The 26706-nt window shown below is 41.7% G+C and overlaps 1 protein-coding gene across 11 annotated transcripts in view; it reads left to right on the top strand.

Annotated features, from left to right (window-relative positions):
* The window catches only part of LIMCH1 (LIM and calponin homology domains 1), a 305875-nt gene that overhangs the window by 91220 nt on the left and 187949 nt on the right, over positions 1 to 26706 (top strand). For all 11 annotated transcript variants that reach the window (XM_038400177.2, XM_038400184.2, XM_038400172.2 and 8 more), the window contains exon 2: positions 12549 to 12619. In XM_038400177.2, coding sequence (XP_038256105.1) covers positions 12549 to 12619 — 71 coding nt within the window. The remainder of the gene's footprint in view (positions 1 to 12548; positions 12620 to 26706) is intronic.

Genomic DNA, 26706 nt, shown 5'->3' with positions numbered 1-26706 from the left:
ACACAATCAGTAATGTATAGCTCTCGCTGCTGCCTGCCTGTCTGCTTCTGTAATTTTGTTGTCCTCAATGCTCGCCCATCAAAAAGTAAGTTGACAACTTTCTAAGCTTTGCCATTGATGAGTCAAATGTGAATCTTGTTGGCTGGGATAAACTTCACCTGGACACAGCATCTGTTCAGCAATTTGTCACTGTTCTTTTTTTTTCTGCCCTTAAGCTGTTGTGACACCAGAGGCTTGTCAGCTCAATGCAGTGCATCACATCAAGCATCAATAATGATTGTTTTCATCACATTTCCCAATGTGAACTGAAGCTTGTTGAAAACAGAATTGTGTAATGTGGCATTATTTTAGTGATTTGGGTAAGAGTGGTAGTTGATGGCATTAATTTAGCAGTTTATATAGCTGCAAAAGAACACTGAAAGCAATGAGTTAATCAGCAATAACATTGTATATCGCAAAATGTGTGTTTCTGTGTAAACACTTATAAAAGAAGCTGCCATGATGTTGTGGTGCAGAGATCTACTATTGTGTGGCTTAGTTTCCTCTTGTGGATTTAAAAATTAGGCTTTTTTTTCCTTTCAGTTTTTAGCTCCTTTGGATTGTCTAGTGTTAATGAACTGACACACAAATCCAGCAGTGAAATAATTACCTTGGTTGAAATTGGATATAGGCCTTTACATAGTCATCTGGATTATATTTCCCTCTAACTCAAACAATTGCTCATGCAAGCAAAAAGTGGTGACAAATTATATTATACTCAGCTTCTGTTCTCTATTTTAATTACATTACCACACAAAAAAGGGTGTTTTCTCATTTCACTGAGCTTTATAGATTTCATCAATGGTTTGGCAAATGATCTATCCAAACAGAGAGTGCCATATATGTGGTAGCTTTAAGAAATGCAACAAATCACCTAGATATAAAAACCATAAATATTTGCTTTAATTACAAGTTGCATATCTAGAATGCAAATTATTTCAAAGTCTGCTCAGAAGGAGGCTTAATTATTAATTGGTGCTTTATTTAGGTAAGAAATTGTCTAAAATTTCATCCAGTTTAACCCCCTTTTTTGCCATTTGTTAGGGTATCTCCATTCATATATCTCTTCATTTTTGTGGCATAGGCAGGAAGCATGGATCATACTGGAACTGTGTGTGGGTGTTTTTTGTACTGGATTAATTTTTAGCATGAGTTATCTCCGGTGCGGAGGCAGAAGCAATTGAAATCCGTGTTTAGCTGCTTTCCATTGTTCTGTGCCTCTGATTACTGACTGGCAGCTTTTCCTTTTGGCATGGAAACCCATAAAATAGGAATGGTAAATAAGACCAGCAGTGTTGCTCTTACCTTTAGAATAGCAGAACCTGGATGGTTTACTCCTGGGGGAATTCTGTGCCTAAAAACTCTGCTAAATTCTTTAAATTTTATTTGTCAAAATAACACTATATATAATCATGCCAGTTTAAATTATTTTGGTAATTTATTTCAAAATACCTGTCAGCAGGTATGTGTAACAATACAGGCACACAAAAACATCCCCCCCAGGAGTAGAGAGTGAAAGAAACCCCTATAACAACTCAGTTCCTGTTTCTCTGCCCCCTCCCCACCCCCAGAGCCCAGCCGAGGGGCCCTCCCCGCCCAGACACTCTCACCTCCTACCCCCACAAAGCCCAGGGATCCAGAGGATAAAACAGCCTAATGCTGGCTCCCAGTCTTGCATGTAGTTTCCTGCGCACGGCCACCTCCTTCCTTCAGGGTGTGCTGGGAACTGCAGCTGCTGGGAACCCTCCAGTTCTCTCACCGTCCTCGTCCCCCCGGACTTGTTTTCTCTTTGCTAGCTGGGCTCTGCTTGGTCCAGTGGCCCTTCGTGGTGGCCAACATCTCTGCAGCCCATTTCTGGGGGATGGAGGGGAAATTCCACAGGCCCAACATTAATTTCAACAAAATTTTGCATTGCGCTGTAGTGCAGAATTCCCCCAGGAGTAATGGTTGCATCTAGGGGTCAAGTAAGCTAAAAAGGTTTTAAAGCAAAGTTATTCATCTAGAGAACACAGTGGAATTAATATAATGTAACAGTTGTAACTGCCTTTTTTTCCTAGTGGAGTTACCATAGCTAGTGTGGTGGTTTCATGTTTGAAAACATGAATGGCTAAATATTGCATGGCAAAAAATTGTCCATTAACAACCCTGTACTCCCAAATACGACCGATTAGAACCGGTTTGTCTTATATTTTCTAAAGCATATGTCCTTGTGGTATCAGAATTCTGAGTGCCACCATCGCGACACTGCTTGGGTCTGGCCTAAGGATTTAAGGGAGGCGGCTTTTAGTGAGACTCTTTGGGATGTACTGAACAGACTGACTTGACATAAAAAGGGGTGAGTGTATGGGTGACAGAGAGCGATCTTAGGATCCCCAGCTCTTCTTCATGTAGTAGCCCTATGGGTGCTCCGTGTCAGGTGCACATGCACCTGTCGAGCCCTTGATCAGAGATTTTCAGTTAGCAGTGTCCGTTAGCGGTCTGCGCATGTGCCCTGTACTTCATTATGCCAGATACCAAGGCTGTACAGGGATGTGCGGCAATGTTCCCTCTAATTTTTCCCATCCATGTTCAGAATGAATTTTGTTAAGTGCACCAATATGGAGGTGATGTGTGGTGGGGGTGGGGCTGAGGGGTTCAGAACTCAAGGCTGGGGCAGAGGGCTGGGGTGTGCAGGGGTGAGGGCTCTGGCTGGGGGTGGGGGCTCTGGGGTAGGCCAGGATGCGGGCTTTGGGGTGCAGGAGGGGGTGTTGGGCTTGGAGTGGAGGGGGGTAAAGGCTCTGGGGTGGGGCTGATGAGTTTGGGGTGCAGGCTCCCCCCGGGCTGGGGCCAGAGGACTCCCCCCAGCCCTCTCCCCACTGGCAACAGCTACGGGAGATAGATGCCTCCCCCAGCCCTGGAGCTGCTGCTGGCGGGAAGAGAGGTGCGTGGCAGTCCTGCATGCCCCAACTTGCTCCCTTCCCTGCCCACCCCTACCTCTCTCCTCTGAAGGCCCCTGTGGCTGCGTGCCTGCTGTGTGGCCGCGTGCCCGTGCAGCTTAGAGGGAGCTTAGGTGTGCTGATGTGACATACCAGCTACAGTCCAGATCGGTTGGGAGCTGTCCTGTCAGCTGGGGTGCCTTGCAATGCCTTGCTGTTATAGCCTCCAACCTGGACTGCTCGCAACCAGCATGCATGTTGCTCCCAGATATGTCTGTGTAACTGCAGCCTGTCAGTCACACCCTGCCTCTCACAAGCCTGGGTTATGCTGCAGGATGACCCCAATACCCTCCCAGTCCCAAACTTTCCACCAGAAATGTATGTTTTGTACTTCCTAGCCCTCTCCCTGGACCATCCAAATATACTAAATCTGTTATTCCATTAAGGGAATAATAAACACTAGCTTGTTATCTTAGTTACCCAGACACTTCAGTTTAAATACACTGGATTAGATAAAACAATAAAATGAGTTTATTAAAGCTACAAAGAGAGGTTAAGTGTGTAAAAGTAATGAGGCAAAAAAGTCAGAAATGGTTATACAAAGAATAAAGATAAAATGCTTACTAGTGCCTAACTTCGCTATATTAGATTCAAGCAAACTTTCTCACTACATGCTTCCAGCAAGATTACTGACTTAACTCCTCAGGTTGGGACCTTTTTCCTCCCCCAAGTCCAGTAGCTGTTTCCTTTTTGTCTTCTCGGGTGTGGAGAATGCAATGGGCAGGGGGAGAGAGAGGGATGCCTTGAGGTATTTGCCTAACCTTTTTATAGTTTCAGTTCCCCTCTTGAAAAACATTTCTAGCTTAGAACCAGGAGACAGTCTACATGGACGGATGTTCCCTGCTGGGCTTTTTTCTCGTTGGAGCTTGTTTTGTTTTCCATTCCCACTTGATTCTGTATAATGCTTAAATGCAAATAAAGGCAAGCACATATTCCTTTGTTTAGGACAGACCTTTTTCTGACTTCTTCTTGGGTAGTGGGGTTTGGAACATGTTTTAATAACATCATATAGGGGAATCTTAACTTTTTATCAGGACAATGCTGCCCAGCAAATTGAGTTTTCAAATCATAACTTACAAGGCATACAATAGTGTACAGGGCTGTATTCCATCATAGCGGGCAATCTGTCCTCAGTTTCTTCTCCACCACCTCAGCCTGAGACAGAGTGTGCCTGGCTTGAGCGTGCCTTGGCTTTTCTCATATTACTGTGGTAGGTCAGATAGTTTTTTAGAATAGTTAGACAAGTAGTGAGAAAATTGTTTTACTCCTCTTTCCCCTCAAGGAGATTAATTATTTTTTCCTGGTAGGGCCTGCCTGGCTTGCCTGGTTTCAAACCATCACATCTCCTACTGAGAAGCTATTCCTGTAAATGTCAACCATTCTAAGTGTGTCCATTGTTTGGGGGAATCCCTTGTGTCTCAGAATTGCAACTTCTGCCTGTCCCTCAAATCCAGGGCAAATCAAAACAGGGAGATTAAACTCTGCTAATGATGGAACACTCCCTTTTGGAATGCTCTTAGGTCAGGACATGCCCCCTACCCCCATCGAGTACATCTGTCTCCAGATGGATCCAGTGCCACTTTTACCTCAGTGCAGGCTTCTCCTAAGAAAGGGAAGGCTTCCAAGGCTACAGAAAAGGCTTCCAGAAAGAGGAGTGTGGATTCTCACCATATGGAGCCAGCTCCAATAAAGTCCAGGTCCCCAGTGAGATCTGTGATCTCCAGAGCTTCAACTTCTCTTGATTCAGTCTATTGAGTTTATGGCCCTGCCAGTACCGGAGGAGGAGTCCTTCATGTCCTGGTGTACGAAGGAGAGAGACAACTCCGATAGAATCTTGCTACCTTCTACCAGCAAAGAGGGTAAGCATAGACACTTGAACTGGCAATGTCGAGTTTAGCCTAGCTATTGGTACTCACACATCCAGCCCCAAGCAAGCAACTGCACCAGACACCTTCAACATCTTCTTTGGTAGGCGCACTGTGGTGGTGCCTTCAGTGACGATGGCCTCGGCTACTGTATCGGTACTGATCCTCCATTCAGTATCCAGGAGTTGAGATGTACCAAGGACCTCTTCATAATGGATGAACCAGAGTCCCTTCTCCTCTTGGTACTGAGACACTGGTCTGCAACTACCATCCTCTGGAATTGCAGGACTTTCCACTGTTTTCTGTGGGTGCTCCTCCATTGGATGAGATGGAGGAGGATGAAGGAGACTTCCAGTCAATCTCCTCTTTCTTTTGTTCAGGGTTCTCCAACATATTCTTTCAGGAGCCCATTCTCTGAAAGTAATAGGGAAGATCAAGCTCAATATCAAGGGTGCATGCCAACCCTGCATGCCACCCTCACTTCTTTATGGGCTCCCCACTGGTACTTGTTGGCTGCCTATCGACAACATTTTGCTAGACTGCTAGTACTGTCTCATAGAGAGGCCAGAGTTGTACAGCCCTCTCCTTCCCAACCAGCCCCTGACACAGGTGGAGGCTTTTGAGGAGCAGGAAGCTAGGACAGGTAAGGAGGCCACTCTTCAAACACCTATTTCATTGTCTATGGACAAGGCAATTATGCCTCCACCACCATCCATGGCTGATGGTGGATGTGTAAATGAGTGGGATAGGCAACGCTTCTCTAAGTCCACTCCATATGACAAGGATCAAAAAAGGCTAGATCTTTTTGGGTGAAAGGTTTATTTATCAGTAACCTGTAATTCAGGATCACAAATTATCAGATGGTCATGGTCAAATATAATTTTACAGATTATAAACAAATTCACGGCTTTTCTTGAACATCTGCCACAAGAACATAAGGAGCAATTCCAGTCCATTATCTCAGAGGGCCAGTTGATGGCCAGAAATTGCTCTTCAAGCATCCTTGTATGCTGTGGACACTGCTTCCAGGTTAATCTCCATGGCAGTGGTTATGTGTAGGGCATCATGGTTCTCTCTCTTGAGGTTCTGGAGAGAAGTATAGAACGCTGAGGACTCCCCTTTGATGTTCGTAAAGTGTTACAGATGAGTCCTGGCACACTTTAAAAGATTCTAGGGCTATTTTATGATCCCTGAGCATATGTACACCTACAAATAAGAAAAGGTTTAGTAGATCAGACTGCTCAGAGTAGATCAGACTGCCCAGAGATCGCATCCTGCTCAGTTTTCCAGGTTCCACTGAACCCCTTGAAAGACCCAGATTCAAGAGAGAAAGGGCCCCCCAACTGCCCTCTATGACTGCCCAGACATCTTCAAAGCAACAGTTTTCCTGGGTTGGTTGAGGGTTCAAATCCTCCTGCACTTCTGGATTTACAGCTGTGCCCATTAGCCCATGACAACCTCTGTACAGAAGATGCAGTTTATAGGGGCACATTTTGACTCATTGACAGCCACATTCTACCTTCCCTTAAACAAATTTGTAATCTTGTGTGGTCTGGTACGGGCAATTCAGGGGAGCCTTCAAACCACAATAAAGAACTATCTTCTGCTCCTGGGACACGTGGTAGCTTGCATCTTTGTGACCAATCATGCAAGACTGTCTGCTGCTTTTAGAATTGGCTCAGAATGACCTGTTCTCCAGTCAGACACACCTTGGGCAAACAAGTGACAGTTCCTCTACAAGTGAGCAACTCCTTAGTCTGCTGGAAGAATCAACTCAGTGTCTGTGCAGGTATCCCCCTCTGTCACCCAGCCCCATCAGTGACTTTAAGAACAGATGTATCACGGTTGGAATGGGAATCCACCACCGCAGTACCCTCACGACTCAGGGCAGATAGACAACTCAAAAAGTCAGTCTCTGCATCAATCTATTGGATCTCAGGTCTGTCAGGAATGCTTGCCTTCATTTCCTATCCCTCATCAGGAGCAAATCAGTCAGGGTCATGATGGACAATTTATCCTGCATGTTCTATATCAACACACAGAGAGGAGTAAGATCTTCCTCCCTGTGCCCTGAAGCCATGAAACTATGGAACTGGTGCATAGCTCATCAGATCCAAATTTCAGCAGTCTGCCTCCCAGGTATTCAGAACACCAGTCTCAGAGGATTACAAATTGGAGCTAGACATCGAAGTTCTCCACGGCATATTCCTAAAATAGGGACTGCCAGAGGTGGGATCTCTTCACCACCTCCAGGAACAGGAAGTGTCCTCTTTTCTGCTCAAGAGGGGGTCTGGGCCTTCACTCCTTCACACTCAGGGTGCCACCTGGAACTGGGGTACCACTGAGCCCTCTGACCCACCAGCCTGGGCTCCCTCTCACACTGTGCTGCTGTGACAAGCTGAAAAGCCCTTCAAGCCTGCACTTTCACCAGCATTCCCACAGGTAGGGACACACCTAGCTGCAGTTACATGCAGGCTCTCTAACTACCAGCTTCCCAGCCTAGACCCCAGAGCAGTACCGTCCTGCCCTGGTCAAATCTGGCCAGTCATTTGGGTTTAATATCCTGTCAGCCTCTCCTCAATGTGAAGAGGATCATGTACGCTTGTAGTAACCAAGCTGAAATTTTCCCCAGACACCTTAGTCAAATGCACACTGGTTTGGATTAAAACATAAAATAAGTTTATTAACTACAAAAGGATAGATTTTAAGTGATTATAAATGATAGCAAACAGATCAAAGCCGATTACCCAGTAAATAAAACTGCAAACTGAGCTTAACATACTGGATAGGTAGGATATGAATTAGCAAATTCTCACCCTGAGTGATAAACAGGCTGGCAGATTCTTAAGGCACAAGGTGCATTGGCTTTGCAGCTTGGGTTTCCCAAGTTTTCATACACAGGCTAGAAATCCCTTTAGCATGGGACCATCACTTTCCCCGGTTCAGTCTTTGTTCCTCAGGTGTCTCCAGGTGTGGTATTGTAGGGAGAGTGAGGTACTATCATGTTGTCATTTCCCCCCCCCATATCTTTTTTTACACTTACTGGAAAGCTCTTTTGCTGTGACCTGGGTCAAGCAGTTCCCATTGTGTAGTGCTATCTCTGAGAGGTTTCTATTGTACACAGTTCCTGGGGTAATCCTGGTGCTTGTGTGCCTTTCCTCAATAACCCATTAACATTGTTTGGCCTTTTTACTGTTGTACCTGAAAGGCTGCTTGTGTGTGTTGTCAACCTCACAACATGTTTCAGTAACACAGACATAGGCAAACTTCATAACTTCACATACAACACTAGCACATACAATCCAATGAGATATTAATGTCTAACAGATCAAGAATTTTGGAATATCTCACAAGGTATTGTACATACTTTGTACAAAAAATATGTTTTACATTTTAATTACATGACAGTTGTGAATATTGGGGTGTCACAATTCCTTTCTTCTATCTTGAAAGAAGGGTCTGTTTTATGCATTTCTTCCTATGTTGCTGATACCAAGGGTGATGAACGAGATCAGTCAGGACAGAGACAAAGTTATCCTTTATAGTGCCATTCTGTCAGGGACAAGCATGGTACCCTTACGTGTTTACCTATGTATCCAACCATTGTTCAAGTTCCAAACCATTCCTCTTCTCCTGTCATGGGATGCTGGTTGGATGCTTCATCCCAACCTAGCAGTTCTCTGCCTCAGGGCCTGGCTCCTTGATGGCTCACAGGGTGAGAATCCTACTGCAATATGGGAGTACAAGAGGTGTTACTCAATAGTAGAAAGAGATCAACCCTCACTATTTACCTGCAGAAATGGAAGAGATTCATCACTGCCTCCTGCCTGATTTGGTGTCACTTTGTCATCCTGGATTATCTGTTGGATCTAAAGAAATCTGGGTTATCAGATTGGCCACAATATCAGCCTTTCATCCACTAGTAGAAGGATTCTCCATATTTGCGTATCTGGTTATTAAGGATGTGAGGAATCTCTGTGTCAAGGTTCCTTCCCCACTCTGAACTCTAGGGTATAGATGTGGGGACCTGCATGAAAGACCCCCTATGCTTATTCTTACCAGCTTAGGTTAAAAACTTCCTCAAGGTACAAATTTTGCCTTGTCCTTGAACCCTATGCTGCCACCACCAAGCGTGTTAAACAAAGAACAGGGAAAAAGCCCACTTAGAGACATTATCCCCCCCAAGCCCTACACCCCCTTTCCTGGGGAAGGCTTGATAAAAATCCTCACCAATTTGCATAGGTGAACACAGACCCAAACCCTTGGATCTTAAGAACAATGAAAAATCAATCAGGTTCTTAAAAGAAGAATTTTAATTAAAGAAAAAGTAAAAGAATCACCTCTGTAAAATCAGGATGGTAAATACCTTACAGGGTAATCAGATTCAAAAGATAGAGAATCCCTATAGGCAAAACCTTAAGTTACAAAAAGACACAAAAACAGGTATCTACATTCCATTCAGCACAATGTATTTTACCAGCCTTTTAACAAAAGGAAATCTAACATATTTCCAGCTAGATTGCTTACTAACTTTTTACAGGAGTTCTGAAGAGCATTCCTGATCTGTTCCCAGCAAAAGCATCACACAGACAGACAGACCCTTTGTTTCCCCCCCACTTCCAGCTTTGAAAGTAACTTGTCTCCTCATTGGTCATTTTGGTCAGGTGCCACCGAGGTTATCTTAGCTTCTTAACCCTTTACAGGTGAAAGGGTTTTGCTTCTGGCCAGGAGGGATTTTATAGTTCTGTATACAGAAGGGTGATTACCCTTCCCTTTATATTTATGACAATCTGCAATTTAGAAACCCTACCCAAACCGGGGACCTTAGCCTGGTACTCAATTATCTTAGGAGACCTTCATTCGAATCAATGGCAACCTGTTCTCTGTTGCATTTAGCTATGAAGACTGGCCTTTTAGTAGCCATCATGTCGGCCTGTAGGGTAAGGGAGATTGGCCTTGATGGCAGAGCCCTGCCATCCCCCTCTGATATGGTGTTCTTTAAGGACAAGGTCACTTTGTCTGCACACTAAATCCTTACCTAAGGTTCTGTAAGAGTTCCACCTTCATCAGTACATCCATCCAGTGTTTTTCCCATAGCCACATACTGTAGTTCTTTACAGGAATCCTGTTTACATATCTAGGATCTTAGAAGGGCATTGATCTTCCACTTAGTTAGGACCAAGCAATTTATGAAGTCACTTAGGCTTATCATTTCCTTTGTGGATAGTTCCACAGGGTCCTTGATCTCTATTGAGAGATGGATGGATATCTGTATTTGTTATCACTTGTTATGATGCTGTGGGCACTTTCAACCAGATGGCAGGCAACATCTATGACATTACTGAAGAATGTACAGGTATCTGAAATATGTAGGGCCACTATGTGGGGTTTCGATACTCACATTTTCAAAACATTATGCCCTGAGCCATGCTGTCAGATCCATTGTGGCACTTGGTTCTGCAGTGCTAACTTCAGTTCTGGACTCTATTCCAAGGCTTGTTCCTCCATCTGGGGATACTGCTCAGAAGTCACTTGAAATGGAGCACTGGTAGGGATGCTACTCGAAAAAGAGGTAACTCACTTTGTGCAGTCATTGTGGCTCTTTGAGATGTCCCCCCCCCATGGGTGCACCAATGCTTGTCCTCCTTTCCTTCTGTTTCAGACTGTTCCGTAGGGAATGTTTGGGAGGAGAAAGAACTGAGTGGTTTGCCTGTGCACCCCATATAGCCTTGATATCAGGCATGAGGAGGATTGGCCAATGCATGTGCCCTAACAGACACTGCTAACTGAAAATCTCTGATTAAGGGCTCGAGAGGCACATGCATATCTGAGTTGGTGCTCCCATAGAGACACGTCTCAAACAATCACATTTACTGCACAAAGTGAGTAACTTCTTCCTACAGAAGTCCAGTTGCTTGCTCCTTTCAGCCCTAGCAGCTGGTTTACCTCTTGCCTTTCCTTGTGAAGATCACTTTGAAAATGTTAGAAACATTATTCTAATGGAGCTGTCTCATTTGCATTTTTAGCTCCTTCACAAATCAGGGGCCTGCAATTAATACTTCCCCTTCAACATCTTGAGTCTTTAGAGCACTCATCACCTGTCTGTGTCTCACTCGTTTTCATTTCCTTTTTACACAGACGTGTGCTGTTCCTATACCTTCACTCCTTTCCTCATGTGCCATCTACTCTGGTTCTTGTACTTTGTTGCACAGCTGAAACAACGAAAATGGTACATTTGAGTTGTACAGGCAAAGCATCACAAAAATAAATGTAGCCAGGTGTAACCCTTCTGTTAGGTGGAGCCAGGAGGGCCAGGGTCCATATCTAGGGGTTCCTTTTCAACAATACAACACAAACCTGCTCGAGCCCTCACCCAGTAACCTCGGTAAATTACATACCACCCCTAGGCACCTCTGAGTGCAATACTTCCTCTCTCACAAGCAGAGAGTCTGAGTGTAGCAAATAAACTTTTAATGAAAGGAGGCAAGCCACCCAACGTTCATTAGGGAAAATGCCACAAGCAGGATTCATAATCATAAAACTATGAGCAGGAGACATACCCCAGCATGCGTGGAGCAGTGTCTTCCACCTCATGTTCTTGAGTTCTACAACCAAAAGTTCCTTTTCTGAGTCCCCTCTCTGCACCCTCACCATACCTCACTCACAGTCAGGGACAGTCTTGGTCAGGTAGGACCCAGGGTGCAGAGATGCATCTGTGTGAGTTTACCTCCTACCTTTCTTATTCTGCCATCTGAGTACTTGCTCTGGCTGGCTACCCCGCCAGCCACGGTTCTCCTCTGCTGGCCTCCAAATGTAATTTTTTTTCAAGGTTACTAACTTTGTGTTCTTCAGCTTATTACAAACAATGCACAGGTAATTAGGAAGGTTGCCTCACATTTGTGTAACAAATCATATTGCAAGGTCTTGCGTGGACGGGTGCAGGGTTAAATCGATTTAATGCTGCTAAATTCGACTTCAAGCCCTAGTTTAGACCAGGGCTAAGGATCAGATACTTCCTATCCTTACTTCACATGAAAGTCCCATTTGACTTCATGGTGTGTAGTGTTCAGTATGAATAAGGGTATTGCAATATGTCTGCAAATAATGTAAGTTTTTTTCAAGGTTACTAACTTTGTGTTCTTCAGCTTATTACAAACAATGCACAGGTAATTAGGAAGGTTGCCTCACATTTGTGTAACAAATCATATCGCAAGGTCTTGCAACCCCAACTCGTATAACTTAGTGCCCCTGTGAAATTGCTCATGTGAGTAAGGGCTGCAGGATCAGATCCATGAATAGCACATAAAGTGAAGTATATTTGTTATGCAAAAAATACATATACTTAACTTTGTGTAAATACACTCGTTGCCTATAAAAATGCCTAGACTGACAATTATTTTGAGGGTTACAGTGACACATTAAGCCATTCTTGAATTTTAAACTAAGGGATTAGCAGAGAGGGCTTTGTGTTACATGTTAAATAGTTCAGTGAAAGGGGCTTTTTCTTGATGCAGGAAACATCTTGGACTTTACTGGCAATGCCCAAAGAGTTGTCATGTTACATTTGCTCTAAAGGTTTTAAATAACAAAATCACGAAGCATTCTTTAAATATGCACCTGTTAATAAACTCTTTTTTTCTCTCTCTTGCTTCCCCTTATTATTTTTCAGCAAGTCTCAGGCAGAAGTTTTGGTGACAAAGATTTTCGTTCTGGATTAGAAAATGGTATTCTGCTTTGTGAGTAAGTAAAGCTTTTAGTTTGAACTTCACATGCAGTTTTGACTAAAGAGGGAACCTATTTACTTTAGCTGGTACAATGCAATGGTTGTTTTTCTTTTCTTTTGACTTTGGGTACACTACATATTTCATCACACTGTTGTTCCAGTGCCAATGCTTTTGTTATGGTGAGAATTGAAATGTGGGTTTAAAAAAAAGCAAGTTTTACAAAGGGCTTCTCCCCCACCTCTCCCTCTCCCCATATGTAAAGTAAAAGTGATGTTGGCATTTTGGATTTCTTCTGTTTAAAGTGGGTGACTGCAGTTTGGAAAAAGTGTGCCACACCTGGCCTGCAGACACCTCTCTTGCAATGAAGGGTTTGGATCAATTCCAGGTTGTACTGTTGGCAAGACTTATCCATCTAGGTACAAGCTTATTTGTTCTTACATCCTTTGAGGTCCAGGCTGTACTCTGAACCTTTTGTACTCTGAACCTTTTTTTTTTAATTTTATTAAAGATATGCTTGAAGAACATACTTCAGAATTCTTCATAATACAACCAGATCATAGATTTAAACAAAATTCACCAAACTCAACACTCCCATGTTAATGTTCATACTTATGTTGGGGTGTGTGTGTGTGTGTGTGTGTGTGTGTGTGTTAGTGGTTGATTTGGGCTTAATTTCCAAATAAATCTAAAGGAGTTAAGTGTCCAGTTCACTGCCTTTTAGTGTGATTTGGGTGCTTAGCTCCCACAGGGTCCTTTGAAAATACCACCCCTTAGTAAGGAGTTTGAGAAAAGCTACTGTAGCTGTCCCATCTGTAGTGGCTAAATTCTGCCCCTACATATATGTAGAGCTGCTATTTAAATCCAATGGGAACTGTAAGTCTGAATTTGGCCTTAAAAGGTACAGAACAAAATGCAAATTGAAGCTTACAAATAGAGGTCTTGAAAACATTAAACTTGAGAAGTACATTTCTTGTATTTGTTACAATTCTTTAGTTTTGGAGATGAGAGGAATCTGACTTGGATTCTGCTTCTGATGCTGTATAGTTCAGTTAATACCATTTACTTGGCTTTGGAAAGCTGAACCTTATGTACAGAAATGTATATCTCACTAATGCAATTGAACTTTAACTGTGGAAAAATTAAAGAGAGTCTGCAGAGCAGAGATGAGCTTATTTACCTATCTTTCCCTCCCCACAGGTCATATCTTGGCAAAGACTAATATAAATATTGCTGATCCAGGTGATATTCAATATGCAGATAGCAGTCTGTAGTGGTTACATCACAGTGTGTGTAATGGTTGGTCTTGAACAATCTCTTCCTCCTTAGTGCAAAATACTTCAGTTGGAAGTATTGTGTATTGAATCTCATTAACTTGATTCTTGCTTGTGAGGGTTGAATTGTGTTGGTGAAAGAGGATGTGTGTTTCAGGATCAGATCTTAATCTGATCTGAAAATAAACAGGTAGTCTGGTTTAAGTGGTGTAAATCTTTCAGATGCAAAGCTTAAGTAACAAATGTTATGGTTTATTGCCTCCACTGTAATACATGAGTATCTATCTCTTAGGAGGCTGTGGGGGCCAGTCATTATAATAGTGGATGAAGAGATCGGACTAGTTGATCCTTCTACCAACTTGCTGTATGATTTGGGGAAAAATCACCTTTCTTCTATGTGTCTGTTTACCAGACTGCACGAGGCATATAATGCTTGCCGCCTGTAACGATGCTGGCTTTGGTGGGACCCAACTGAGAGTACCCATTCAGGACAAATTGCTTAAAGCGGGGCAGTTACAGCCCAAGGCTGGGGTTCCTTTGCACACCAAGGCAAAACAAACTAGCCAAACAGAGAAGACTTCAGTTTTACCCCACTGGCTATCCAGAAGTCATACAAGCAATTTCTTTAGACACTCCAGTTTCCCAGTATCACCACCAGTGCCACTTGTTATGTGGACGAATGGTTATGAAAACCAATACCCCAGTAAAACAGAGAGGTTCTCCTGATCCCAAAGGACCAAGCCCCAGACTCAGGTCAATATACAAGTCAGATCTTACCCACAAATCACGCTGTTGCCAGTCCTTTAGAATCTAAAATCTAAAGGTTTATTCATAAAAGGAAAAAGATGTAGATGAGAGCTAGAATTGGTTAAATGGAATCCGTTACATACAGTAATGGCAAAGTTCCTGGTTTAGACTTGTAGCAGTGATAGAATAAACTGCAGGCTCAAATCAAGTCTCTGGAGTACATCCACAATTGGGATGGGTCATTAAGTCCTTTGTTCAGAGCTTCAGTTTGTAGCAAGGTTCCTGCAGTGGTCAGAAGCAGGATTGAAGAGAAGATGGAGGAGCTGCAGCAGCCTTTTATAGTCTCTTGCCATGTGGCCTCTCTTTCTTTCTTTCTCTTTCTAGCACATGGCATGAAAAAACCTTAGAGTTCTGTCCATAGGCATGTCCCTGCATGCCATGCTGAGTCACAAGGTAAATCTACCTTCTTTCAACGGTTCAGTTGTGTAGCTGATGGTCCTTAATGGGCAATCAAGCAGGCTAGGCAGTGCTGGTGCCAAATTATCTGGGGTGTCACCCAGAAGCATAGCACAAGTTTGAAATACAGACAGTATAGAGCCAGTAGTTATAACTTTAAATACAAAAATGATGCATACAGATAGCATAATCATAACCAGCAAACCATAACCTTTCCATAGACACCTTACTGGACCTCCTTTGTACAAGATTTGGTCCAATTATAGGACCTTGGTTGCAACAATGATCTATTCGATTCCAGTTTGTGTCAATAATGTCACACCGCCTCGTGGTGTGTTTTATAGGAAGACCATCCAGGGTGTCCTGAGTCATAGTCAGAGTTTAAAGCCAGAAGGGACTGCTGGATTACCTAGTCTGACCTGCTGTATATCACAGGTCACCATACCACCCAGCACCCACACACACTAAACCCAACAACCAAAATTGGACCAAAGTATTATAACCCAGGGGAGACAAAACTGTAACATTCTATGGGGGAGAATAGGAGGGGCCGAGGTTTATCTATACCTGAGACCCCTGGAACTGCAGGGAAATGATTCCGTGAGATATAGCCAGATAATCCTGGCAATTGACTCATGCCCACACACTGTAGAGGAAGGCAAAAATTCTAAAGTATCTGCCAGCCTGACTTCACCAGACCAGGTTACTCTGGCATGATCTACCTTTTGGTAAACCTATGTCACTTTACATCCCCTTTACTGTTTACATCCATGAATTTAATTATTCTTTCCTTCAAAATTTGTTCAAAAACTTTGGTTTAATACTGAGGTTACACTAACGGGTCCATAATTGCCTAGATCACTTCCCCCACTTTCTTAAAAATAGTTGTGACATTAGCTATTCTCCAGTTTTATGGTACTACCCTCAAATAGATATTTTTATTAAAAGTCCTTCCTACTGGGTTAGCAATCTCATGTGCCTGTTCTTCCAGTATACTGGGATGGAAATTATCCAGTCACCTCAATTTGCATTAAACTTTTTAATTTTCTGTTCCACCTCACTTGTGGTAACTTCAGTTTCTATACACTTGCTTCTATCAGCCATCCTGTCTTCAATGGCCATGTTATCCTTACTGAAAACTGAAGCAAAGTAATCATTTTAGTTTTTTGGGCCAGTATTAGAGATTATCTTTAATCTTCTTCCCATCTGCACTGCATAGCGGCTCAATCTCATCCATCCTTATTCTTTTTTTTTATTTATATAACAAATCTCTTTTAATTTCCTTGACGAGAGCTAATTCAGCTTGACTTTTAGCCATTCTCACTTTATTTCCCATTTTCTAACTTTCATGGTGTAACCATCTTTGTCCAATCCCTGTAGGCTTTCTGCTTACTCCTAATAACCCTTTTGAGATGGTTATTCATCCATCTGGGTCTAGAGCCTCTCTCTACAAGCTTCTTTTCCCCCCTTGCTTGGGATGCAAATTTCAGATAGTCTTTTTTGTATAGAAGATTTGAAGAAATTCCAAGTCTCCTCTACACTGAAATCCAAGATGTTCAATCTAGCTGAACTCTAACTAATTCCCTTAATTTCCCAAAGTCTGTCCTTTCAAAATCAACTTGTGATCACTCCATTCAAGATTATTTCCTACAAGCTCTGCTATGGCATCCTCACTGCTTACAAAACCAAGTCTAAAATTGCATTACCTGTTGTTGATTCAGTGACCATTTGATTCAGAAACTGTCATCTATCACAGTTTGGAATAACTGGGCCCTGCCAGTATCCATTCTAGATCTGGGAAGTTTTTCCTGTTATGACACAATTCCCCATAGTATTTATCTTTCTAATAATATTAAAGAGCTCTCTGTCCATACGAATCTGACCCTGCTGGTCTATAGCAGACCCTTAACACTGTCCTAACAAAATCTCTATTGCAGTCCTTCCCCCAAGTGATTTTGACCCAAACAAATTCCATTTTGTCCATATTATCACTTATTTCTTTACAGTTTACTCCACCATATTTATCTTTGACTCTCTCTCTTAACAGCACATACCCTTCAATACCTGTACTCCAGTCATGAATGCTATTCCATCTTTCTGTAATCACTGTAATATCCTGTTTGACCTCCTGTCGGTAGTGCAAGTTATTCCATTTTATTGGCTGGGCTCCTTAAATTAGTGTGCAAGCATTTCAGTTGTTTTCCCTTGGACCTCACAGTTTTTTAGCTGGATTAAGTATAGTCTTTTCACTAACCGTATCACCTGCCTGACTACTACTCCAATCAATATTTGTACTTTTTCTTTCTTATTGTCCATAATTTTATCTTATGGTGTTCCTTTATCCTTTACTGTATCTTCATTTAGCTCTCTTTCTTCCTACTGTGTATGGAAGCAAGTTGTGGAGATTTCATGAATCTCTCCCAATCTTTTCCCCTCATCTCCCAGTGTATAGTCCTTCTTATCAATCATGCCAGCCTTCAACCCAGAAGATTAATACCCCACATACTCAAGAGGAGTCCAGTCAAGCCATCATCTTTCTGTAAATGCCTCCCAATGGTCAATCATCCCAAAACTATCCTCATTGCACCAATCCTTGAGTCATCTGTTGATCTTCATTATCTTGTCATGCCTTTGCTCTCCTTTTCTAGGGACTGGAAATATTCTGCTGAAAATCACCTGACCTTCCACTTCTTTAAGGTCTTACTCAGCATAGTCATCCATGACCCATTCCAATGGGAATCTAGCTGTGTTGATGATTTTTCTCCGCGCCCATCAGGATCCTTTTCAGCATCACATCCACATCTCATATCCTTGTTACTGGCAGGCAGCATGTTCTTCTGTTTTCTGGATTTGGATCTGGTCTGGTTACAGTCATTGGACTTTGCATTTGTTTTCATGGCTGAGGATGTGAGGGAGATTCCCAAACCTAAACCATTCTTTTTAGGTGACAAATCTGAGGAACTGTCCCAGATTCAGGTGTCCTCAAATTGATAAACTAAAAGAGTAATAAGTCACCAGGACCAGATGGTATTCATCCAAGAATTCTGAAGGAACTCAAATGTGAAACTGCAGAACTACTAACTGTAGTCTGTAACCTATCATTTAAATTAGCTTCTGTACCAAATGACTGGAGGATAGCTAATGTGATGCCAATTTTCAAAAAGGGCTACAGAGGTGATCCTGGCAATTACAGGCTGGTAAATCTGACTTCAGAACCTGGCAAACTGATTCAAACTATAATAAAGAACAAAATTGTCAGACACATAGATGAACATAATTTGTTGGGGAGGAGTCAACATGGTTTTTGTACAGGGAAATGCCTTCCCAATCTACTAGAATTATTTGAGGGCATCAACGAACATGCGGACAAGGGTGATCCAGTGCATTTAGTGTACTTGGACTTTCAGAAACCCTTTGATATGGTCCCTCACCCAAGACTCTTAAGTAAACTAAGCAGTCATGGGATAAGAGTGAATGTCCTCTCATGATCAGTAACCGATTAAAATATAGGAAACAAAGGGTAGGAATAAATGGTCATTTTTCACAATATAGAGGGGTAAATAGCGGGCTCTACCAAGGCATCTGTACTGGGACCAGCACAGTTTAACACATTCATAAAAAAGGGGATAAACAGTGAGAAGGCAAAATTTTCAGATGATGCAAAATTACTCAAGAAAGTTAAGTCCGAAGCTGAATGCAAAGAGTTACAAAGGGATCTCACTGGGTGACTTGGCAACAAAATGTCAGATGAAGTTCAATGTTGATAAATGCAAAGTAATGCACATTGGGAAAAATGATCCCAATTATACATACAAAATGATGGGTTCTAAGTTAACTGTTACCACTCAAGAAAGAGATCTTGGAATCCTTGTGGATAGCTCTCTGAGAACATCTGCTCAATGTGCCGTGACAGTCAAAAAAGCAAACAATGCTAGGAATCATTAGGAAAGGGATAGACAGTAAAACAGAAAATATCATAATGCCACTATGTAAAGCCAGGGTACTCTGACACCTTGAATGCTGTGTGCTGTTCTGGTTACCCATCTCAAAAAATATATTTGAATTGAATCGTACAGAGAAAGGCAACAACGATTAGGGGTATTTGAGCTTCCATACAAGGAGAGCTTAAAAAGACTGGGCCTGTTGATAAAATCATAAATGGTGTGGAGAAAGTGAATAAGGAAGTATTATTTAACCCTTCACATAACACAAGAACTAGGGGGTCACCCAATGAAATTAATGGGCAGCAGGTTAAAACAAACAAAAGGAAGTACTTTACACAATGCACAGTCAACCTGTGAAACTTGCAGCCAGGGGATGTTGTGAAGGTCAGAACTATAACTGGGTTCAAAAAAGTTTGTTCATGGAGGATAGGTCCATTAATGGCAATTAGTCAAGATGCTCAGGGATGCAACCCCAGCTCTGGGTGTCCCTAAACCTCTGACTGTTGGAAGCTGGAAATGGATAACTGGAGATGGATTACTCAATAGATTGCCCTATTCTGTTCATTCCCTCTGAAGCATCTTGCACTCGCCACTGTCAGAGACAGGATACTGTGTTAGATGTACAATTGGTCTTGACCCAGGATGGCTGTTCTTTTGTATTGCATGAAGTAGTTCAGATCTCTGTTGTTGTTGGCTTACGTAGTCATAACGGCACTGGCTACATTTAGTCACGTTTTTAAGCTTCCCTTTGCAAATATGAGAGTAAGAAATTTTAGTTTTTGGTAATAAAAGCTGAGATCCTACTGTGATCGCATGACTCTGTGAGCCAAGGCCGTAGACACATTGGTGTAGTGTATACAGCCCTGCTGCCACTGTTCTCCCACTGGCAAAGGAGGGAGAGAGAGTTACTGCAGCAGAGACCCGACCAGCTAGAGAAGACTTCAGAAGTCTGCTTTAGTGCCAGCCACTACTATATGCTTGTGTCTGGCTATGGTCTTGATCCCTCAGCACTTATATAAGTATTTCTGTTGGCTTCAGGATCTGACCTTGTTCTTGTACTTTATACCTCTAGCCTCGTCTTGATCTGAGGATTTTGTTAAAAGTTAATGATGGAGAATGCCATAATGCTGAAAGCTGACAAATATGACTGATAGCTCAGTCATTTCTTCTTTTTGGATTCTAAACTCCACTCATGCTGTTTTCATAACAGCACCAGTTCTAATTGTTCATGCAGCTGTGCTTAAGTTATTGATCTTTTTTTGTTTTTTAGAAAGTATGTTATGGCTCTTTGGCATAGTTGTTCTGATCAATGTCAGTTCAGACAGTGACTTCAGTGAGGGGCATTCTAACACACCAGGATATTGGCAATTCCTATTAGGTTCCTGCTCCGTTTGCTAACCTACCATTTTTACATATTATGTGTCACACCCAGAGATTTCAAGGCTTTCCCATGGTACAGTGCTGCTGGCTTTCCCATGCATCAACAAACTTGCTATACCCTGGGACCTGCTGGAGGAGGGCAATCATTCAACCTGATAGCTGGCAAGAGGGAAGAATTGTAGCAACAAGTACACCTAAAAATCCCTGACTTCTGCCCCCATGACACGCTTTTTTTGTTTTTGTTTTTTTTTGCTATGAAGTATTAACATTAGGGCTTGATCTAGATCCTAGGAAGCTGGGGGATTAATCAAGAAGAAATGTAATGTAGTAACTACAATGGTTAGGTTGTTCTTATGTAAGAAGCCATGTATCCAGGAAAGAGGGAGTGTTGCGAAAGAAAAAATCATAAGATATCTTTTTCCACTGTGGGTTACTGCCCATTTTCTCCCATGCTGTTGCTTTTTACCGCAGAAAGACAGGAAGTTGAGTAACAGTTGTGATTTAATGATGGTTGAGCAGAAAAGGAGAAATTCACATAATACAATAAAGATAAAACATTCTTGCAACATTCTCTTTGCTTTGTAGGTCTGGTGATATATACATTCTTCTAATGTTTTCCTCTTGCAACCTTTTTTCATTTTAAATTGAATTTCATGATTCTGCATTAAACCACAATGGGTTCAGCACCTGTTGCTTACAGGTTCAAGTTCAGAGTGAATATCACCTCTGATGCTTTTCTCAGATTCTGAGTCTCCAGAAACACGCAGAGACCAAGGATAGTAACCACAGACACAATCACAAGTACAAAGTCTTACCTCTACTATAAGTTTTATAAAAGCACTAAGTGAAGTTAGTTACCCATGCATCTATAAATCCTAACAAAATCCCTTGCAATGGCTAATACTATAGTTATACTTGCATCTCCAAAAATATTCTAGGGTCTGATGGATCTCTCAACTGGGGTAATTGATACAGGAGTGGATCCTACTGGGATTTCCTGTGGGTCTTCCCCCTGTAACCCAACTATGCTATCTCCTTTATCCTACTGTTATGGCTACACCTTATGCATATGCATGAGGGTTTCAACCCTCTTTTCCTTATCTGTACTTCCACACCCCATGAATATTAGGGTGCTCCATTTGTTTCTTAGGTCCCCTAATTTTCACTAATAAAATATATCCATGGTAACCTGCAGACAAAGCAGGGCATCCTACGATGTTACAATCAGGCTTTGTGGTCTTGGACAGGATGTTGTGATCTGTTTTTCTAGACCGTTATCTATTGGCACATTCTTCCCAGTAGTCTTTTTACCTTACTGGCACAGTGTTATTCCTAGGTCACCAACGGATGTCAAGCGTTCTAAAAGCCTATGGCCTTGTAAGGGTAAGCTAAAATCTTACAGGCCTGAGCCTGTAAGCCTTGCATTAGAGCCAGACTTCACTTATATACCTAATACACAATGGTCACTCCTAAATGCTTGTCAGTCTTATATTTCTGTAATCCTACAATTTTAAATCTATTTAGCATGCATTCATTATGTATGAAATAGCATAAGGGTTGACCATAAAACTAAAGAACAATGATAAATTGATGATGAAATGAATGAGTTGGCTATACTCTGTTACACTTTTGTGCTGCAGATCAGGTTCTGAGAAATTGGTTTCATTCACAGTTCTATATTAACTACAGGAATCTGAATATGGGTGTGAAATTGAAAGTATGCTTAGTAAATAGGGTTATGTGTTTCTCTTTATGCGAACTTAGCTCTCAGTGAGTGGGGAAATGCACCTTAAGATCTCATTCCACAAACATTTATCGTATGTGATTAGTCCATAAATTCTCATCCCTTTCATGTTTTTTCCAAAACAAACAATATTAAAAGGTCTGATCCTGAGGGGTACTGAACAATTTAAACTCCTGTTGGCTTTAATGATAGCTGAAGGTCCACAACACCTCTCAGGATCAGGCCCTGCACTTGAATAACCCTTATTTTACAGTAACTTTTCTATACATATTTTTATTACTCAGCCTGTAAATCCTAGCTTTATATTTATGGTGTAAGGATAATTGGGGATCGATACTTAAACACCAGTTTTGAACCCAAACTAAAATATCAATGCAAAATAAATCTGGCTTGGCTGTGAAATGACAGCAACGTATCTTGTATGTCACACCACGCTCTTTATCAGCTCACAGATTGTATGGATTAATTCACTTGTATGTCTGCCTGCTGCATGTTGATAAATGTATAACTAAAATATTGGTTTGATGTAATAAGGCCTTGATTTGATTCAGTGTGTGCTTAAATCCCACAGACTTCAGTGTTAAGCACCTGTGTAAGTGCTTTGATGAATCAGTGCATAATAACAATAGACTAGACTATTTATATACCTGTGTTATTGGAGCACTACCCCACTTACCTTGTATAAACTCTTGTATATTCTGTGTACCTGCTTACCTGTCCTATCCTGTAACTATTCCTTTGAATTACAAATAAATGGTTTGTTTAAAAAAAAAAACAACCCTCTTCTGTGTACTTCAGCTTGGGAATTATATTTGTGGAGTAAATACATGTGTTAATGTATTCTAAAAAGAGCTCTTTCCTTTATATTAAGGAATAAGCATTCCAGGATTTTCCATTACATTTTTATTGAAAGAATAAATACAGAAGTTATGTTTAAATGTAATAAAGGAATCTTGATACAATTTATCCAGTAAATTCAAGGGAAAGGTCTTGAACAATCTTTTTCTGATAGATGCACACTTTTCCTCACAATGTGAATTAAGAATAGCATGTTAGTTTTAAAAGGACAGTATCACAAAATTTTGGTTTTCTATAAAAACATGTTTAACAGAAATTAATAGTACTCTGAAAGAAAACTGGTGTGGCCATAAACTTGAATAATATGAGAAAATTATTATGATCAAGAATTAATGAAACTGTTTCCTATGTTATGGGACTAATTTTATCTAAATAAGAAATTGACTTGGCACATGCTGTTCATGCCATTGGTGATGAGCTGCTTATTCTCAGAAAGCGAGTTGCTTTGGATTTGCATCATGATTACAGCACATGTCACCAAGCATTGGACTGGCATGAGCTAGGTTTTCAGAACAGGTTGGGTACATGCCAGATCAATGCAAGTCCAACACTGTGACATAATAAAATTAGACTTCAGTCAGTAGAATTCTGCGTGGTTCTGGGTTTGAGTTACTTTCATTATATACATGGTATTTTAAATGATTGGATGTCAAAATCTTACCTGCAATTTAATTCCAGCATGGTAAAATCACTGGGCCATTCATGGGGGCGTGATGGGAAAAATCACTATTCAAAGTCTGGTCTGTTTTCTATCAGATTTCTCAGGTATTTATTTTACTGATCTGCAAATTGTGTAGGACTGAATATTATGCAGTAGTGGAGAATCTTGTATTGCCAAATACCTAGCTGAAGAAGAAGTTAGCAAGTGTTCAAGCCCTTGTGCTTAAGTTTGAATTTACTATTGTAGGGTCTCTCTCTTTTTTTTTTAAATAGAAGCCAAGAACTGGTATTTTGACTTCATATCATAGGTCTGAACATGACCCCATGCCTTCAAGTCTGTGGGTTTTATGCTGCGTATTCTAAAGTTAAAGCATTACCAGCCTCATGGATTTGGCGGGTCTCCAACCTAGAGAGAGGCCCCTGAGGCTCATTAAGCATTAAGATTTAAGTTCAAGTGAGGACATTTGAAACAATTTTGTATCAAGCCACAGTTTAGTCTTTTCAAGTTTTGTTACCTTGCCACAACGAGACCCTTCTTAAATAGTACAATTTGGGTGGGGGAGTCATAAGTAAAATAAACTACTATAAAAGCTCAGTTGCATAATGGGGTGTGTATGTGGGGGAAATACAGCAATTGAAGGGTGTGCTTTATTACAACCAGAATACTCTGCCCTAAAATTTGGGCATAATGTCATGTAGATCAGACTATATGGCAGTTTGGTCTTTTCAGTACATTTTGGTGACTGCCACAGCTTGCTCTGTCATACTGATCCATTCAAACTAATTTGTTTAGGTGCAAAGCAGAGTGATGCAATGAAAGATTTAACCTTTCTAAGAAGTATGTTATGGAAATGTTTTTGGATTCATGCTTTGCATAGCAGTAAGCATGGTTAATTAACCACTGTAAAACGAGACATGAATTGTTTTGCACAGTTCTGTGATGTCATTAACTTTGTACGTTGCTTCAGTATATAGTGTTAGCCTTTGCACAGGTCGTCCATATGGCCAGTTGCTTCTGTGCCTTCTCTAATGAACCCCACTCTAATGGGTTTAGTCACAGAGACCCCTTTGGGACTGTCACCTCGTGTGCCGAAGCTACCTCTGAGCCTGTTTTCCCTGCCAGCTTGGGACTCCAGAACCCTGCCTTGTTGAGCCAGATACACGAGCCTGCCACAACACAGACCCAGGGTTTGGTCCACACCCCCAAAGCTGCAGACTTAACTGAAAATAGCTCAGCAGGTTACCTATCTTCAGCACCCAGACACCCAGTTCCCAATGGGATCTAAACCCCAAATAAATCCGTTTTACTGTGTATAAAGCTTATAGAGGGTAAATTCATAAATTGTCCACCCTCTATAACACTTAGAGATGCACAGCTGTTTGCTCCTCCAGGGATTAATCACTTACTCTGGGTTTATTAATAAACAAAAGTGATTTTATTAAGTATAAAAAGTAGGATTTACATGGTTTCAAGTAATAGACAGAACAAAGTAAGTCACCAAGCAAAATAAAGCAAAAACACAGAAGTATAAGCCTAATACATTGAAAAACTGTTTACAGATAATCTCACCCTCAGATGTTCCAATAAGCTTCTTTCACAGACCAGACTGCTTCCTCGTCTGGGCCCAATCCTTTCCCCTGGTACAGTCCTTGTTAGTTCCAGCAGGCATCTTGGGGTAAGCAGGGGTCTTCTCATGACTGGCAGCTGCCTTTGTCCTGCTCCACCCCCTTTTATAGCTTTGGCACAAGGCAGGCATCTTTTTATCTCTCTGGGTCCCCATCCCTCCTCCTAAATGGAAAAGTACCAGATTTAAGATGGATTCCAGTATCATGTGGCCAGGAAGGTTTTAAAGTAACTAAAGCCATTTACAACTGATTGTTTCTAGAGCACCCTTAATAGCCTTCACTTAATATGTTTACATTGGCAATATAAATTTATATCTTCTTCTAACTTCATAAATAGAAATACAAATTTGCAAACAAATAGGATGAACACACTCAGATTATAAGCTTTGTAATGATACCTTACAAGAGACTTTTTGCAAAAAGCATATTCCTATTACCAGATTCACATTCATAAGCATATTTTTATAAAGCTTATGGAGTGCAACATCAGCCCCTCCCCCCACACACATGCTACAGCCTCCCTGCGCTGCTTTGCAAGGCCCTGGCCTGTCTATATTTAAGTCCTCTAAGGGCTTGTCTGTCTCCTGCAATTCAGATTACAAGAATGTGAATAGCCATGCGCACCAAAGTGCTGTATTGTAACTCTCCATGTGGACGCTGCAGGCACAAACCAAAAGATTCCTAGTTTGCATTAGTGTAGTCCCGGTTAGAAGACTATGTTAAGGAAAACTAGGAATCTTTTGGTTTGTGCTTGCAGCATCCACTCAGGGGAGTTACAGTGCAGCACTTTGATGCACACTGCTATTCATGCTCCTGTAGTCCGATCTGCAGGGCAAGATTCACTTCTGCCATGCTACTTAGGATATGTTTACACTGTGTGAAGGTATTAATGCTAGCAGGGGTATGCCTACCCCTGCTAGCATTAATATACTTAGCAAGGGTAACCATAGTAGTATAGACAGAGGAATGGGCTAGCGACCAGAGTACGTACTTAGGCTCCTTGGTGGGCTTGTGCTCCGGTTGCTAGTCCATGTTGAAAACCTTGCTGCCATGTCTACATAACAACTGTTACCTGTGCTAGCTAGATTAAAGTGACCACAAGTAAGCCCTTAGGCTATGTCTACACTTGGAGCACAGGGTGTGATTCCCAGCCTTAGTAGACATAAATGTACTCACAGTCATTGAGCTAGCTCACTAAAAATAGTAGGGAAGCTGCAGTGACATGGGTGGTGGGGATCAGCAGCACATGCTAGCCTCTAGTACAAACCCACCTGGACCCCATGGATACGTACTTGGGGCCACTAGCCCATGCCACCACTTGTAACTGCCAAGCTACTATGGCTGCCTTACTACTTGTAGTGTGCTAGCTCAATCTGAGCTAGCGTGAATGTATCTACATAGCTGGGACTCTCACCTC

This window comes from Dermochelys coriacea, chromosome 4 (assembly GCF_009764565.3).
Source record: "Dermochelys coriacea isolate rDerCor1 chromosome 4, rDerCor1.pri.v4, whole genome shotgun sequence".
Taxonomy (NCBI): Eukaryota; Metazoa; Chordata; order Testudines; family Dermochelyidae; genus Dermochelys; species Dermochelys coriacea.
Note: the sequence above shows the minus strand (reverse complement) of the source record. Positions and strands in the feature narration are given on the sequence as shown.